The following is a 12,500-nucleotide window of genomic DNA, read 5'->3' on the forward strand; positions in this document are numbered from 1 at the left end:
ACCAAAATCGGACTGAACCGTTTGTCAGGCTATTGTTCCCTTAAAGTTCTGGAGTAAGACATCGATTTATCAATAAGATCAATTTCTGTTATTGTATGATGGACTCCCCTGAAAAACATTGGCGCACGTGTAAACGAGTTGCTCTACCAACTGAGCTATAGCCCTTAGTGCTTGTGATACATATTTTATCATGTATATAATTTCTTGTCAAGATCAATATTCTATGATCCAACATCATAAATTTTTGAATGGTATTGCTTATTAAGAAATATTTTATTTATAATCCATCCATGGGGATGGGTTTCATTTCGTTCTCTTTGGGATCATAAATAACCTACTTAACTCAGTGGTTAGAGTATTGCTTTCATACGGCGGGAGTCATTGGTTCAAATCCAATAGTAGGTAGGACTTATTAGATACCGAAGTAAATGGTATCTAATAAGTTTTTTGACCCACCCTCCCTAAAATATTATATTGATTTTTTATTTAATTTTTGAATTCCGTTGTATCAAAATTGGATTCTGCTTGATTGAATTCACTCGACAAAATCCAATCTAAATAGGATTTAGAAACAGAACTTATTTTGATTATTCGAACGAACCAAATAGTTATGAAATCATATTGACAGCCTCTACTCTTGTCCTAGCCCGGCGGAGAGCTAGATTTGCCTCAATTATTTGTCTCTTTCCTTCAGCTTTTCTAAAATTAGCTTCTGCTAGTTCACGAGTTTGTTTAGCTTCTTCTGGATCAATATCACTACCTCTTTCTGCATCATTTACTAAAACAGTGATCTGATTATTGCCTATTCTAGCAAAACCACCCATCATAACCATCGTTACCCATTGGTCCTGAAAGCGTATTCTCAAAATCCCTATATCTACAGCTGTAGCAATCGGAGCATGATTTGGTAATATGCCAATTTGACCACTAGTCGTACATAAAATGATTTCTTTCACTTCTGAATCCCAAACAATTCGATTAGGGGTCAGTACACAAAGATTTAAGGTCATTTCTTCAAATTGCTCTCCATTTCTAAGTTCACAGCCTTCGTGGTAACTTCATCGATATTACCTACCAAATAAAAGGCTTGTTCAGGAAGACCATCTAATTCTCCGGAAAGGATCGATTGAAACCCTCTAATGGTTTCTGCTAAATCAACATATTTACCTGAAGAACCGGTAAATACTTCTGCTACAAAAAAGGGTTGTGATAAGAAACGCTCAATTTTTCGCGCTCTTGCTACAGTTAAACGATCCTCTTCGGATAATTCGTCCAACCCGAGGATAGCTATAATGTCCTGAAGTTCTTTATAACGTTGTAAAGTTTGCTTAACTCTTTGCGCAGTTTCATAATGTTCCTCACCAACGATCCGAGGTTGAAGCATGGTTGAAGTTGAATCTAAAGGATCTACTGCTGGATAGATACCTTTGGCAGCTAATCCTCTTGAGAGTACGGTAGTAGCATCTAAATGTGCAAATGTCGTAGCAGGAGCAGGATCCGTCAAATCGTCTGCAGGTACATAAACTGCTTGAATAGAAGTTATGGACCCTTTTTTCGTAGAAGTAATTCTTTCTTGTAAAGAACCCATTTCGGTACTCAGAGTAGGTTGATAACCGACAGCGGAAGGCATTCTACCCAATAAGGCCGATACTTCGGATCCTGCTTGTACGAAACGGAAGATATTGTCGATAAATAGAAGTACGTCTTGTTCATTAACATCTCGGAAATATTCCGCCATCGTTAGGGCAGTTAAACCAACTCTCATACGAGCTCCCGGCGGTTCATTCATCTGGCCATAAACTAGAGCCACTTTTGATTCTGCAATATTTTCTTCATTAATCACTCCAGATTCTTTCATTTCCATGTAAAGATCGTTTCCTTCACGAGTACGTTCACCCACTCCGCCAAATACGGATACGCCCCCGTGGGCTTTGGCAATATTGTTAATCAATTCCATAATGAGTACCGTTTTACCAACCCCAGCTCCCCCAAACAGTCCGATTTTTCCCCCACGGCGATAAGGGGCTAAAAGATCTACTACTTTAATTCCTGTTTCAAAAATAGATAATTTTGTATCTAACTGTATAAAGGCAGGCGCAGATCGATGAATAGGAAATGTTGTACGAGTATCTACAGGACCTAAATTATCAACAGGCTCTCCAAGCACATTGAAAATTCGTCCCAGAGTTGCTCCACCGACCGGAACACTTAGAGGAGCTCCTGTATCAATCACTTCCATTCCTCTCATCAAACCATCTGTAGCACTCATAGCTACAGCTCTAACTCGATTATTTCCTAATAATTGCTGTACCTCACAAGTCACATTAATTGGTTGACCAACAGTATCTCGACCTTTAACTACCAGAGCGTTATAAATATTCGGCATCTTACCCGGCGGAAAGGCTACATCTAGTACCGGACCTATGATTTGGACGATACGCCCCAGTTTTTTTTTTTCAAGCGCGGAAACCCCAGACCCAGAAGTAGTAGGATTAATTATCATAAGAATAATAAAGAAATATGTCGAAATCTTTTTTGTGAAAATTATCGAATTCAAAATAAGTGTCCGATAGCACGTCGATCAGTTAATTTAATAAGAAATGGGAGTTAGCACTCGATTTCGTTGGTGCTATCCAATCGAATAAAATTCAATTGTTTACTTATTTCAAGGAGTGAATTTACAAGCTCAATCAAGCTTTTTTGAAAATCTCAAGGGTATTAATAAGGATCTTGAGAAAATTTTTCATTTGTATAACATTATAGACAATCCCATCTACATTATAGACAATCCCATCTATATTATATAAAATAGTCTATGGAATTCGAATCTGAACTCTATTTACTTATTATTTCTATCTTATGGGCTCTTCTTATTGTTTATTTCAGCATATCGATTTACGACTATAGCCTATTCTTTTCGTTTGTTTATACAGTTTTCATTTCATATACGAATTCCGTCTATTTTCACATCTAGGATTTACATATACAACATATATCACTGTCAAGAGAGAATTTCTTATTAGTTAGGTTAACTATTTCGATTAAAAAAAGGGGTTGCGCTATAGATATGAAAGAGTATACAATAATGATGCGTTTGGTAAATCAAAAACCATGGTCTAATAATCAAACATTCTGATTAGTTGATAATATTAGCATTAGTTGGGAAGTTTGTGAAAGATTTCTGTGAAAAGTTTCATTAACGCCTAATTCATTCTTGTCGAGTAGACCTTGTTGTTGTCAGAATTCTTAATTCATGAGTTGTAGGGAGGTATTTATGTCACCACAAACAGAAACTAAAGCAAGTGTTGGATTCAAAGCGGGTGTTAAAGAGTACAAATTGACTTATTATACTCCTGAATACGAAACCAAAGATACTGATATCTTGGCAGCATTCCGAGTAACTCCTCAACCTGGAGTTCCGCCTGAAGAAGCAGGGGCGGCGGTCGCTGCCGAATCTTCTACTGGTACATGGACAACTGTGTGGACCGATGGGCTTACCAGCCTTGATCGTTACAAAGGGCGATGCTACCACATCGAGCCCGTTCCTGGAGAAACAGATCAATATATCTGTTATGTAGCTTACCCTTTAGACCTTTTTGAAGAAGGTTCTGTTACTAACATGTTTACTTCCATTGTAGGCAATGTATTTGGATTCAAAGCCCTTCGTGCTCTACGTCTGGAAGATCTGCGAATCCCTACTGCTTATATTAAAACTTTCCAAGGCCCGCCTCATGGGATCCAAGTTGAAAGAGATAAATTGAACAAGTATGGTCGTCCCCTGTTGGGATGTACTATTAAACCAAAACTGGGCTTATCTGCTAAAAACTACGGTAGAGCGGTTTATGAATGTCTTCGCGGCGGACTTGATTTTACCAAAGATGACGAGAACGTGAACTCCCAGCCATTTATGCGTTGGAGAGATCGTTTCTTATTTTGTGCCGAAGCCATTTATAAAGCACAGGCTGAAACAGGTGAAATCAAAGGGCATTACTTGAATGCTACTGCGGGTACATGCGAAGAAATGATGAAAAGGGCTATATTTGCTAGAGAATTGGGAGTTCCTATCATAATGCATGACTACTTAACAGGAGGATTCACTGCAAATACTAGCTTGGCTCATTATTGCCGAGATAATGGCCTACTTCTTCACATTCATCGTGCAATGCATGCAGTTATTGATAGACAGAAGAATCATGGTATACACTTCCGTGTATTAGCTAAAGCGTTACGTATGTCTGGTGGAGATCACATTCACGCTGGTACCGTAGTAGGTAAACTTGAAGGAGAAAGAGACATCACTTTGGGCTTTGTTGATTTACTGCGTGATGATTTTATTCCAAAAGATCGAAGTCGCGGTATTTATTTCACTCAAGATTGGGTCTCTCTACCGGGTGTTATTCCCGTAGCTTCAGGTGGTATTCACGTTTGGCATATGCCTGCTCTGACCGAGATCTTTGGGGATGATTCTGTACTACAGTTCGGTGGAGGAACTTTAGGACACCCTTGGGGTAATGCGCCAGGTGCCGTAGCTAACCGAGTAGCTCTAGAAGCATGTGTACAAGCTCGTAATGAAGGACGTGATCTTGCTGCTGAGGGTAATGCAATTATCCGTGAGGCTTGCAAATGGAGTCCTGAACTAGCTGCCGCTTGTGAGGTATGGAAAGAGATCAAATTTGAATTTCAAGCGATGGATACTTTGGATGAGCCAAAAAGCTAACAAACAGGTAATTACTCTCGGTTCTCTTAATTGAATTGCAATTAAACTCGGCCCAATCTTTTACTAAAAGGATTGAGCCGAATACAAAATATATATTGGATAAATACATATATCTCTAGATATACAAGATTTGAAATATAAAATATAAGACTCAAATGTTTCTATTGTTGTCTTGTATCCACAATTAAACCTATGGGTCCTTATCCTTAGGATTGGTATATTCTTTATATATCCTGTAGTTTCCCTGAATCAAGCGAAGTATCACAAATCTTTCCACCCACCCCATATATTGTCCTCTTCGTTTCGTGTTAGAATAGAACCTTAATTTATTACTTGTTATTAGTTTTTTATTAGACGAGATTTTACGAATGTTTCGAGGAGAGAACAAATAGTTCTTTTTTTGTTCGATACGAAGACATAGGAAAAACCCCTCTTTACCATTATTATTTAGAATATTGAGAATTCATCATATTCATATTATAGTGAAGTTTTACCCCCGGATTCCCATAAAACAAAAAAGAATTCTTTTTCACACTTCAGTGATTGAATTTCTATGTTTAGTCTGATAGGAAATAAATAAAACTAAAGAATTGTAGCTCGAATGACTATTCATCTATTGAATTTTTATGCAAACAAATAGGGGGCAAGAAAACTCTATGGAAAGATGGTGGTTTAATTCGATGGTGTTTAAAAAGGAGTTAGAGCGTAGGTATGGGATAAAGAACTCAATGGACAATCTTGGTCCTGTTGAAAATACTAGTGAAAGTGAAGATCCGAATAGAAAAGGTAGGGCTAAAAACATTCATAGTTGCAGGGGTCGTGACAATTCTAGTTACACTAATGTGGATCATTTATTCGGCTTCAAAGACATTTGGAATTTCATCTCTGATGATACTTTTTTAGTTAGGGATAGTAATGGAGATACTTATTCTATCTATTTTGATATTGAAAATCATATTTTTGAGATTGACAACGACCATTCTTTTATGAGTGAATTAGAGAATTCTTTTTATCATTATCGCAATTCTAGTTGTATGAATAATGGATCTACGAGTGAAGATTCCTTATGCAATCGTTACATGTATGTAACTCAATTTAGTTGGAATAATCACATTAATAGTTGCATTGACAGTTATCTTCAGTCTCAAATCTGTATTGATACGTCCATTGTAAGTGATAGTAGTGACAGTTACATTTCTAGGTACATTTTTGATAAACGTAGAACTAGTAGCGAAAGCGGGAGGTCCAGTCTACGAACCCGCGCGAAGAGTAGTGATTTAACTCTAAGAGAAGGGTCTAATGATCTCGATGCAACTCAAAAATACAGGCATTTGTGGGTTCAATGCGAAAATTGTTATGGATTAAATTATAAAAAATTTTTGAAATTAAAAATGAATATTTGTGAACAATGTGGATATCATTTGAAAATGAGTAGTTCAGAAAGAATCGAACTTTCGATTGATCCCGGTACTTGGGATCCTATGGATGAAGACATGGTCTCTCTGGATCCCATTGGATTTCATTCGGAGGAGGAGCCTTATAAAGATCGTATTGATTCTTATCAAAGAAAGACAGGATTAACTGAGGCTGTTCAAACAGGTGTAGGTCAACTAAATGGTATTCTCGTAGCAATTGGGGTTATGGATTTTCAGTTTATGGGGGGTAGTATGGGATCCGTGGTGGGGGAGAAAATCACTCGTTTGATTGAGTACGCTACCAATCGACTTATACCTCTTATTATAGTGTGCGCTTCGGGGGGGGCGCGCATGCAAGAAGGAAGTTTGAGCTTAATGCAAATGGCTAAAATATCATCTGCCTTATATGATTATCAATCCAATAAAAAGTTATTTTATGTATCAATCCTTACATCTCCTACTACTGGTGGGGTAACAGCTAGTTTTGGTATGTTGGGAGATATCATTATTGCCGAACCCAATTCCTACATTGCATTTGCGGGTAAAAGAGTAATTGAACAAACATTGAATAAAACAGTACCTGAAGGTTCACAAGCGGCTGAATATTTATTCCAGAAAGGTTTATTCGACCTAATCGTACCGCGTAATACTTTAAAAAGTGTTCTGAGTGAGTTATTTAAGCTCCACGCCTTTTTTCCGTTGAATTCAAATTCAATCAAGTAGAGCGTATTAAGTTCAATTATTTTATTTGTAGCAACCAAGTAGTTAGCTTGTCGGAATTAAAGTAAATAAGAACGCAATTTTCTTTGGTTGGTGACCTAAGATCTAATTGTAGATTGTAGAAAGAAGCAAAAGTTGCGGATAACTCTTTTTTTTACCTAGATTTCCCATTACTAATTAAGAAGTCTTTATCAAGAAGATAAAAGCGTGAGTTCTTCCTTTCGTGACATTAGGCAAATAAAACGAATTTCGCCTTACGTAGATAATCAAATATAGAAAAGATAGATATATAGTTTTTTATCTTTCTGCATCGCCCAAAATCTCATTTTCACTAAAAATCCTGGTTGTGTCGCATTCTAGCAAATCTTTCGATAATTTGTAAGAAACCTTTTCAAATTAGAAGACAAGAACAAAACACAAAGAAATTAAGAAAAAAATATAATTAATATAATAAAGTTGATTATCATAGGTATCTTTCGTGTAGAAAGATGAAAAAGTCCATTTATTTAGTTCTACATTCCTTGGACTTAGTCTATATACTCACTTAGATATATAGATATTTATTACTTCTATAAGAATTTTCAAATTCAATTTCTTAAGAAATTGAATTGAATAATAAAGACCAATTCATAATAATTACAATTTTTAATTATAATTATTATAAAATATGATATAAAAAAAAAATAATAACAGGTGCAAATAGTAAATCGAGGTACCCGATTTTATGACAACTTTAATTTTTCCCTCTATTTTTGTGCCTTTAGTAGGCCTCGTATTTCCGGCAATTGCAATGGCTTCTTTATTTCTTTATGTTCAAAAAAACAAGATTGTTTAGATCTGAGGGGACCCAATCTCATCCATTTTTTTTAACTTCTACTTGCTAGCATAACACAGATATTTATTTCTTTCGGGAAATGGAAATATGGTATGACATGTGATTTCTAAAGGAAAAAGCTATTATGCCTGCAGAAAATGATCTATGGGAAAATAAATTCCAGCTAGTTTCAAATAAAGCAGGATCATTGGATACCTAAAGTTGGTGGATCCATCTGTAATATGTATATTTGGGATTTAAGGAAGGGTATGTTATTAGTTTAGATCTAACCAATTTGATAAATTACTCCGAAGGAACTCTCATCAAACTAGCACTGGTTTGATGAGAGTTCCTTCGGAAACAAAAAAAAAGTAAAGTCAAAATAATTTGGGGTATTCTCTCAATTCCAATAAAATTAAATCGGATGAAGTATGAGTTGGCGATCAGAACATATATGGATAGAACTTATAACGGGGTCTCGAAAACTAAGTAATTTTTGCTGGGCCCTTATCGTTTTTTTAGGTTCATTAGGATTCTTATTGGTTGGAACTTCCAGTTATCTTGGTAGAAATTTTATATCTTTTGTTCCGGCTCAGCAAATTGTTTTTTTTCCACAAGGGCTCGTGATGTCTTTCTACGGGATCGCTGGTTTCTTTATTAGTTCCTATTTATGGTGCACAATTTCCTGGAATGTAGCTAGTGGTTATGATCGATTCGATAAAAAGGAGGGAATAGTGTGTATTTTTCGTTGGGGATTTCCTGGAACAAATCGTCGCATATTCCTCCGATTCCGTACAAAAGATATTCAGTCCATTAGAATAGAAGTTAAAGAGGATATTTATGCTCGTCGTATCCTTTATATGGACATCCGAGGCCGGGGGGCTATTCCGTTGACCCGTACTGATGAGAATTTGACTTCACGAGAAATTGAACAAAAAGCCGCCCAATTGGCCTATTTTTTGCGCGTACCAATTGAAGTCTTTTGATAAAAGGAAATGGGCTGAAGAATGAATGCTTTCTCAGCAGGAGGGAAAAAATTCCTGTTTTTTCTATAACATAATTTAACTGAAGTTTCATCAAAACGTTCAGTCGAGCCAAAGCCGATAGATGCAGATAAATCCTATCGTGTAAATTATTTTTGTCAATCGACCCTTTAATTTATCCTTTCTTTTGTGTTCCATTACTAATACTAACCAATCAAAGGGTTTTATTAATAATGATAACTGGTCCATCTCTGTCTTGTTTTACCACTCATTTTTTTATCATCACAATATCTTTCTCTCAATTATTCTATTCTTGGATATGGGTAATCGTTGGAATTTTTTCAAAATATTATATATTTTTATAGAAAAGGAATTCTTTCGTTTCAAAATATCAATAATATTCATTTCTTAAAGTGTCTCCTTTCGGTCATTCATCGAAAGGAGACACTTTAAGAAATTTGATGAATTGAGATATCTGGAAACAATATTTTTGATTATTTCTTGATTCGAATTCGAAGCGGAGTCGTAGTCTATTTTTGTATTCGTTCTAGATTCACACAAAATCACAAATAAAATAGATTCATAGGTTTGATACCTTGTCTAGAACTCATGGGTAAAAGAAATATTCGATCACATAGAGTCTACGAATGAAGTGGGTTAATTAATAATTCACAGACGAAAAATGGCAAAAAAGAAAGCATTCATTCCTCTTTTGTATCTTGCATCTATAGTGTTTTTGTCATGTTGGATTTCTCTCTCATCATTTACTAAAAGTATGGAATCTTGGGTTACTAATTGGTCGAATATTGATCAATCCGAAATATTTTTGAATGATATTCAAGAAAAAAGTATTTTAGAAAAGTTCATAGAATTAGAGGAAATCCTCTTCTTGGACGAACTGATCAAGGAATACTCGAAAATACATCTACAAAAGATTCCTATAGGAATCCACAAAGAAACGATCCAATTAATCAAGATACACAATGAGGATCGTATCCATATGATTTTTCACTTCTCGACAAATATAATATGTTTTGCTATTCTAAGCGGTTATTCTATTTTAGGTAATGAAGAACTTGTTATTCTTAACTCTTGGGCTCAGGAATTCCTATATAACGTAAGCGATACAGTCAAAGCTTTTGCGATTCTTTTATTAACGGATTTATGTATCGGATTTCATTCACCCCACGGTTGGGAATTAATGATTGGTTCTGTCTACAAGGATTTTGGATTTGTTCATAATGATCAAATCATATCTGGTCTTGTTTCCACTTTTCCAGTTATTTTCGATACTATTTTTAAATATTGGATTTTCCGTTATTTAAATCGTGTATCTCCGTCACTTGTAGTTATTTATCATTCAATGAATGATTAATAAATGATCCACCAATATGAATCTAATCAAATTAGAATCTTTCTTAATGTATAGTTCTACATAAGCATTAAAAACTTTATACCCGGGGGATTTTCATCCTATAGCATTCCAGTAAAATGATTCCAGTAAGCAGAATCGTGGATAGGGAACTATACGAGCGACCTACCCAATTTATTGTAGAAATTTTCGGATCAATGATTAGACCATGCAAATTAGAAATACTTTTTCTCGGATAAAGGAACAGATTACTCGATCTATTTCCGTATCGCTCATGATATATATCATGACTCGAACATCCATTTCAAGTGCATATCCCATTTTTGCGCAGCAGGGTTATGAAAATCCACGAGAAGCGACTGGGCGTATTGTATGCGCCAATTGCCATTTAGCTAATAAGCCCGTGGATATTGAGGTTCCACAAGCGGTACTTCCTGATACTGTATTTGAAGCAGTTGTTCGAATTCCTTATGATAAGCAAGTGAAACAAGTTCTTGCGAATGGTAAGAAAGGGGGTTTGAATGTAGGGGCTGTTCTTATTTTACCGGAGGGGTTTGAATTAGCTCCTTCCGATCGTATTTCTCCCAAGATGAAAGAAAAGATAGGCAATTTGTCTTTTCAGAGCTACCGCCCTAATCAAAAAAATATTCTTGTGATAGGGCCTGTCCCTGGTCAGAAATATAACGAAATCGCCTTTCCTATTCTTTCCCCCGACCCCGCTACTAAGAAGGATGTTCACTTCTTAAAATATCCTATGTACGTAGGGGGAAATAGGGGAAGGGGTCAGATTTATCCCGACGGAAGCAAGAGTAACAATACAGTTTATAATGCTACAGGAGCGGGTATAGTAAGTAAAATCATACGAAAAGAAAAGGGGGGGTACGAAATAACCATAACAGATCCGTCGGATGGAGGTCAAGTGGTTGATATTATCCCTCCTGGACCAGAACTTCTTGTTTCAGAAGGTGAATCCATCAGATTTGATCAACCATTAACGAGTAATCCTAATGTGGGTGGATTTGGTCAGGGAGATGCAGAAATAGTACTTCAAGATCCATTACGTGTCCAAGGTCTTTTATTCTTCTTGGCATCTGTTATTTTGGCACAAATCTTTTTGGTTCTTAAAAAGAAACAGTTCGAGAAGGTTCAATTGGCCGAAATGAATTTATAGACTCGCCGATTTATCGACATCAAGTTCGTAAAAAGAAACAAATTATTGTTGTCGATTATGTTTCATCAAAAAAAAACTGAAATTCTGAAAAACCTTTTATTTACTTGTTTATACTATTTTTCTACGAGCTTCGGGGAATCTCTTGTACCGCATTCCTAGTCATATCATATATAGGTAGATCTTTTTTGAAGAAGACTATTTTATTTGACTTTACCACCACTTTCTTTGTTTTTTTAGCCAAATTGAATTCGTACGATTATGTTACTATACTATATGCCGGATTTCAATTAGAAATCTTATTCTATTTCAAATAGAATAAGATTGGGATAGATAGTCGCATAAGTAAGCGCGGAACTATAAATGCGGGCAACAAATAATTCTAGGAGGGATTATTAGTCTTCCTATTCTTCGACACAAGAATAGGGGTGGAGAAAATTCCCCTTCTTGTGTCGAAAGAGTAATGATTTTTGATCCTGTTCGTCAAAAATTCCTAGTCTTGGTGTCGGTTTTCAGATGTATCAGAACTTCCTTTTTTATTTATTACGTACAATAAAAATAAAGTAGTGGACAAACAAAAAAAAGGGGGGGAATCTCATTTTTTTTGATTAAATAGAAATTATTCAATGATTATAAAAAATTGAAATCTTTCTGAGATAAGAAAATAAAATCTAAATTAGAAATAAAGTTAAGAGTATAGAAAAGTATTTGTACGATATCCAATCTACAGAAATATGGATAATCCGAAAATTGAGTAATTCCTCCCTTCTTATAACTTGTAAAGTACCCATAGATACTGTCAACGAGCAGGTGAATCAATCAATGAAGTTCATTTTTTCAAAAGGATCATCAATCAGAAAAAATGGAATGGAGTTTTTTGGAACAGTAGAAAACTAAATCGACTTTGTCCTTTAGACGAAAAAAAAAAAAAAGACTCTGATTCTTAAGAACCCAACGGGCCCTTTCCCCTCGAATCAGACAAACAAAGAAGGGAATCCCGTTGGGTTCTTACGTCTACAACTCAATTCATCCGATTACTACAGGGATGAACCTAATCCGGAATATGAACCATAAAAGAAAATACCTATTAAACCAATCACAAGAATACCAGTTACAGTACCTATTATCCAAAGAGGAATCCTTCCAGTAGTATCGGCCATTTACTCCACTTCCCTCCAATTTTATCAAGTGGTCGTGCTAGAGACATAAACAGTCATGGATAATTATGAGATGAGATCCTTCCGAATGAACTAATACAATGCCTAGAATTATTATTTATTTTCTTTCGTTTTCCTAATTGAAGAAATAATT

The 12,500-nt window shown here is 35.7% G+C and overlaps 10 protein-coding genes and 2 non-coding genes across 12 annotated transcripts in view; 7 read left to right on the forward strand and 5 right to left on the reverse strand. All coding sequences in view use genetic code 11, as the record gives it.

Annotated features, from left to right (window-relative positions):
- Positions 1–165, reverse strand: part of trnV-UAC — a 659-nt gene extending 494 nt beyond the window's left edge. The window contains exon 1 of the tRNA in view: positions 128–165. This is a non-coding gene — a tRNA (tRNA-Val). The remainder of the gene's footprint in view (positions 1–127) is intronic.
- Positions 166–332: 167 nt separating this feature from the next.
- On the forward strand, positions 333–405 carry trnM-CAU. The gene has a single exon. It is a non-coding gene; the product is annotated as a tRNA-Met (tRNA).
- A 203-nt stretch (positions 406–608) lies between these two features.
- Positions 609–1,010, reverse strand: atpE (ATP synthase CF1 epsilon subunit). Its single transcript has one exon. It carries the CDS (start codon positions 1,008–1,010, stop codon positions 609–611), a length of 402 nt encoding a protein of 133 aa, YP_010599554.1.
- Positions 1,007–2,503, reverse strand: atpB (ATP synthase CF1 beta subunit). The gene has a single exon. The coding sequence runs from the start codon at positions 2,501–2,503 to the stop codon at positions 1,007–1,009; it is 1,497 nt and encodes a 498-aa protein (YP_010599555.1).
- A 771-nt stretch (positions 2,504–3,274) lies between these two features.
- rbcL (ribulose-1,5-bisphosphate carboxylase/oxygenase large subunit) lies at positions 3,275–4,717 on the forward strand. The gene has a single exon. It carries the CDS (start codon positions 3,275–3,277, stop codon positions 4,715–4,717), a length of 1,443 nt encoding a protein of 480 aa, YP_010599556.1.
- Positions 4,718–5,343: 626 nt separating this feature from the next.
- accD (acetyl-CoA carboxylase beta subunit) lies at positions 5,344–6,855 on the forward strand. The gene has a single exon. The coding sequence runs from the start codon at positions 5,344–5,346 to the stop codon at positions 6,853–6,855; it is 1,512 nt and encodes a 503-aa protein (YP_010599557.1).
- Positions 6,856–7,576: 721 nt separating this feature from the next.
- On the forward strand, positions 7,577–7,687 carry psaI (photosystem I subunit VIII). The gene has a single exon. The coding sequence runs from the start codon at positions 7,577–7,579 to the stop codon at positions 7,685–7,687; it is 111 nt and encodes a 36-aa protein (YP_010599558.1).
- A 410-nt stretch (positions 7,688–8,097) lies between these two features.
- ycf4 (photosystem I assembly protein Ycf4) lies at positions 8,098–8,652 on the forward strand. The gene has a single exon. It carries the CDS (start codon positions 8,098–8,100, stop codon positions 8,650–8,652), a length of 555 nt encoding a protein of 184 aa, YP_010599559.1.
- A 679-nt stretch (positions 8,653–9,331) lies between these two features.
- On the forward strand, positions 9,332–10,024 carry cemA (chloroplast envelope membrane protein). The gene has a single exon. The coding sequence runs from the start codon at positions 9,332–9,334 to the stop codon at positions 10,022–10,024; it is 693 nt and encodes a 230-aa protein (YP_010599560.1).
- A 205-nt stretch (positions 10,025–10,229) lies between these two features.
- On the forward strand, positions 10,230–11,192 carry petA (cytochrome f). Its single transcript has one exon. It carries the CDS (start codon positions 10,230–10,232, stop codon positions 11,190–11,192), a length of 963 nt encoding a protein of 320 aa, YP_010599561.1.
- Positions 11,193–12,226: 1,034 nt separating this feature from the next.
- On the reverse strand, positions 12,227–12,349 carry psbJ (photosystem II protein J). The gene has a single exon. The coding sequence runs from the start codon at positions 12,347–12,349 to the stop codon at positions 12,227–12,229; it is 123 nt and encodes a 40-aa protein (YP_010599562.1).
- A 133-nt stretch (positions 12,350–12,482) lies between these two features.
- Positions 12,483–12,500, reverse strand: part of psbL (photosystem II protein L) — a 117-nt gene continuing 99 nt past the window's right edge. The window contains exon 1 of the mRNA in view: positions 12,483–12,500. This exon is cut by the window's right edge and continues 99 nt beyond it. Coding sequence (YP_010599563.1) covers positions 12,483–12,500 — 18 coding nt within the window.

The sequence above is a fragment of the chloroplast genome of Primulina tabacum (genome assembly GCF_025594145.1).
Source record: "Primulina tabacum isolate GDLZ voucher LSFC59-2 chloroplast, complete genome".
NCBI classification, from domain to species: Eukaryota; Viridiplantae; Streptophyta; class Magnoliopsida; order Lamiales; family Gesneriaceae; genus Primulina; species Primulina tabacum.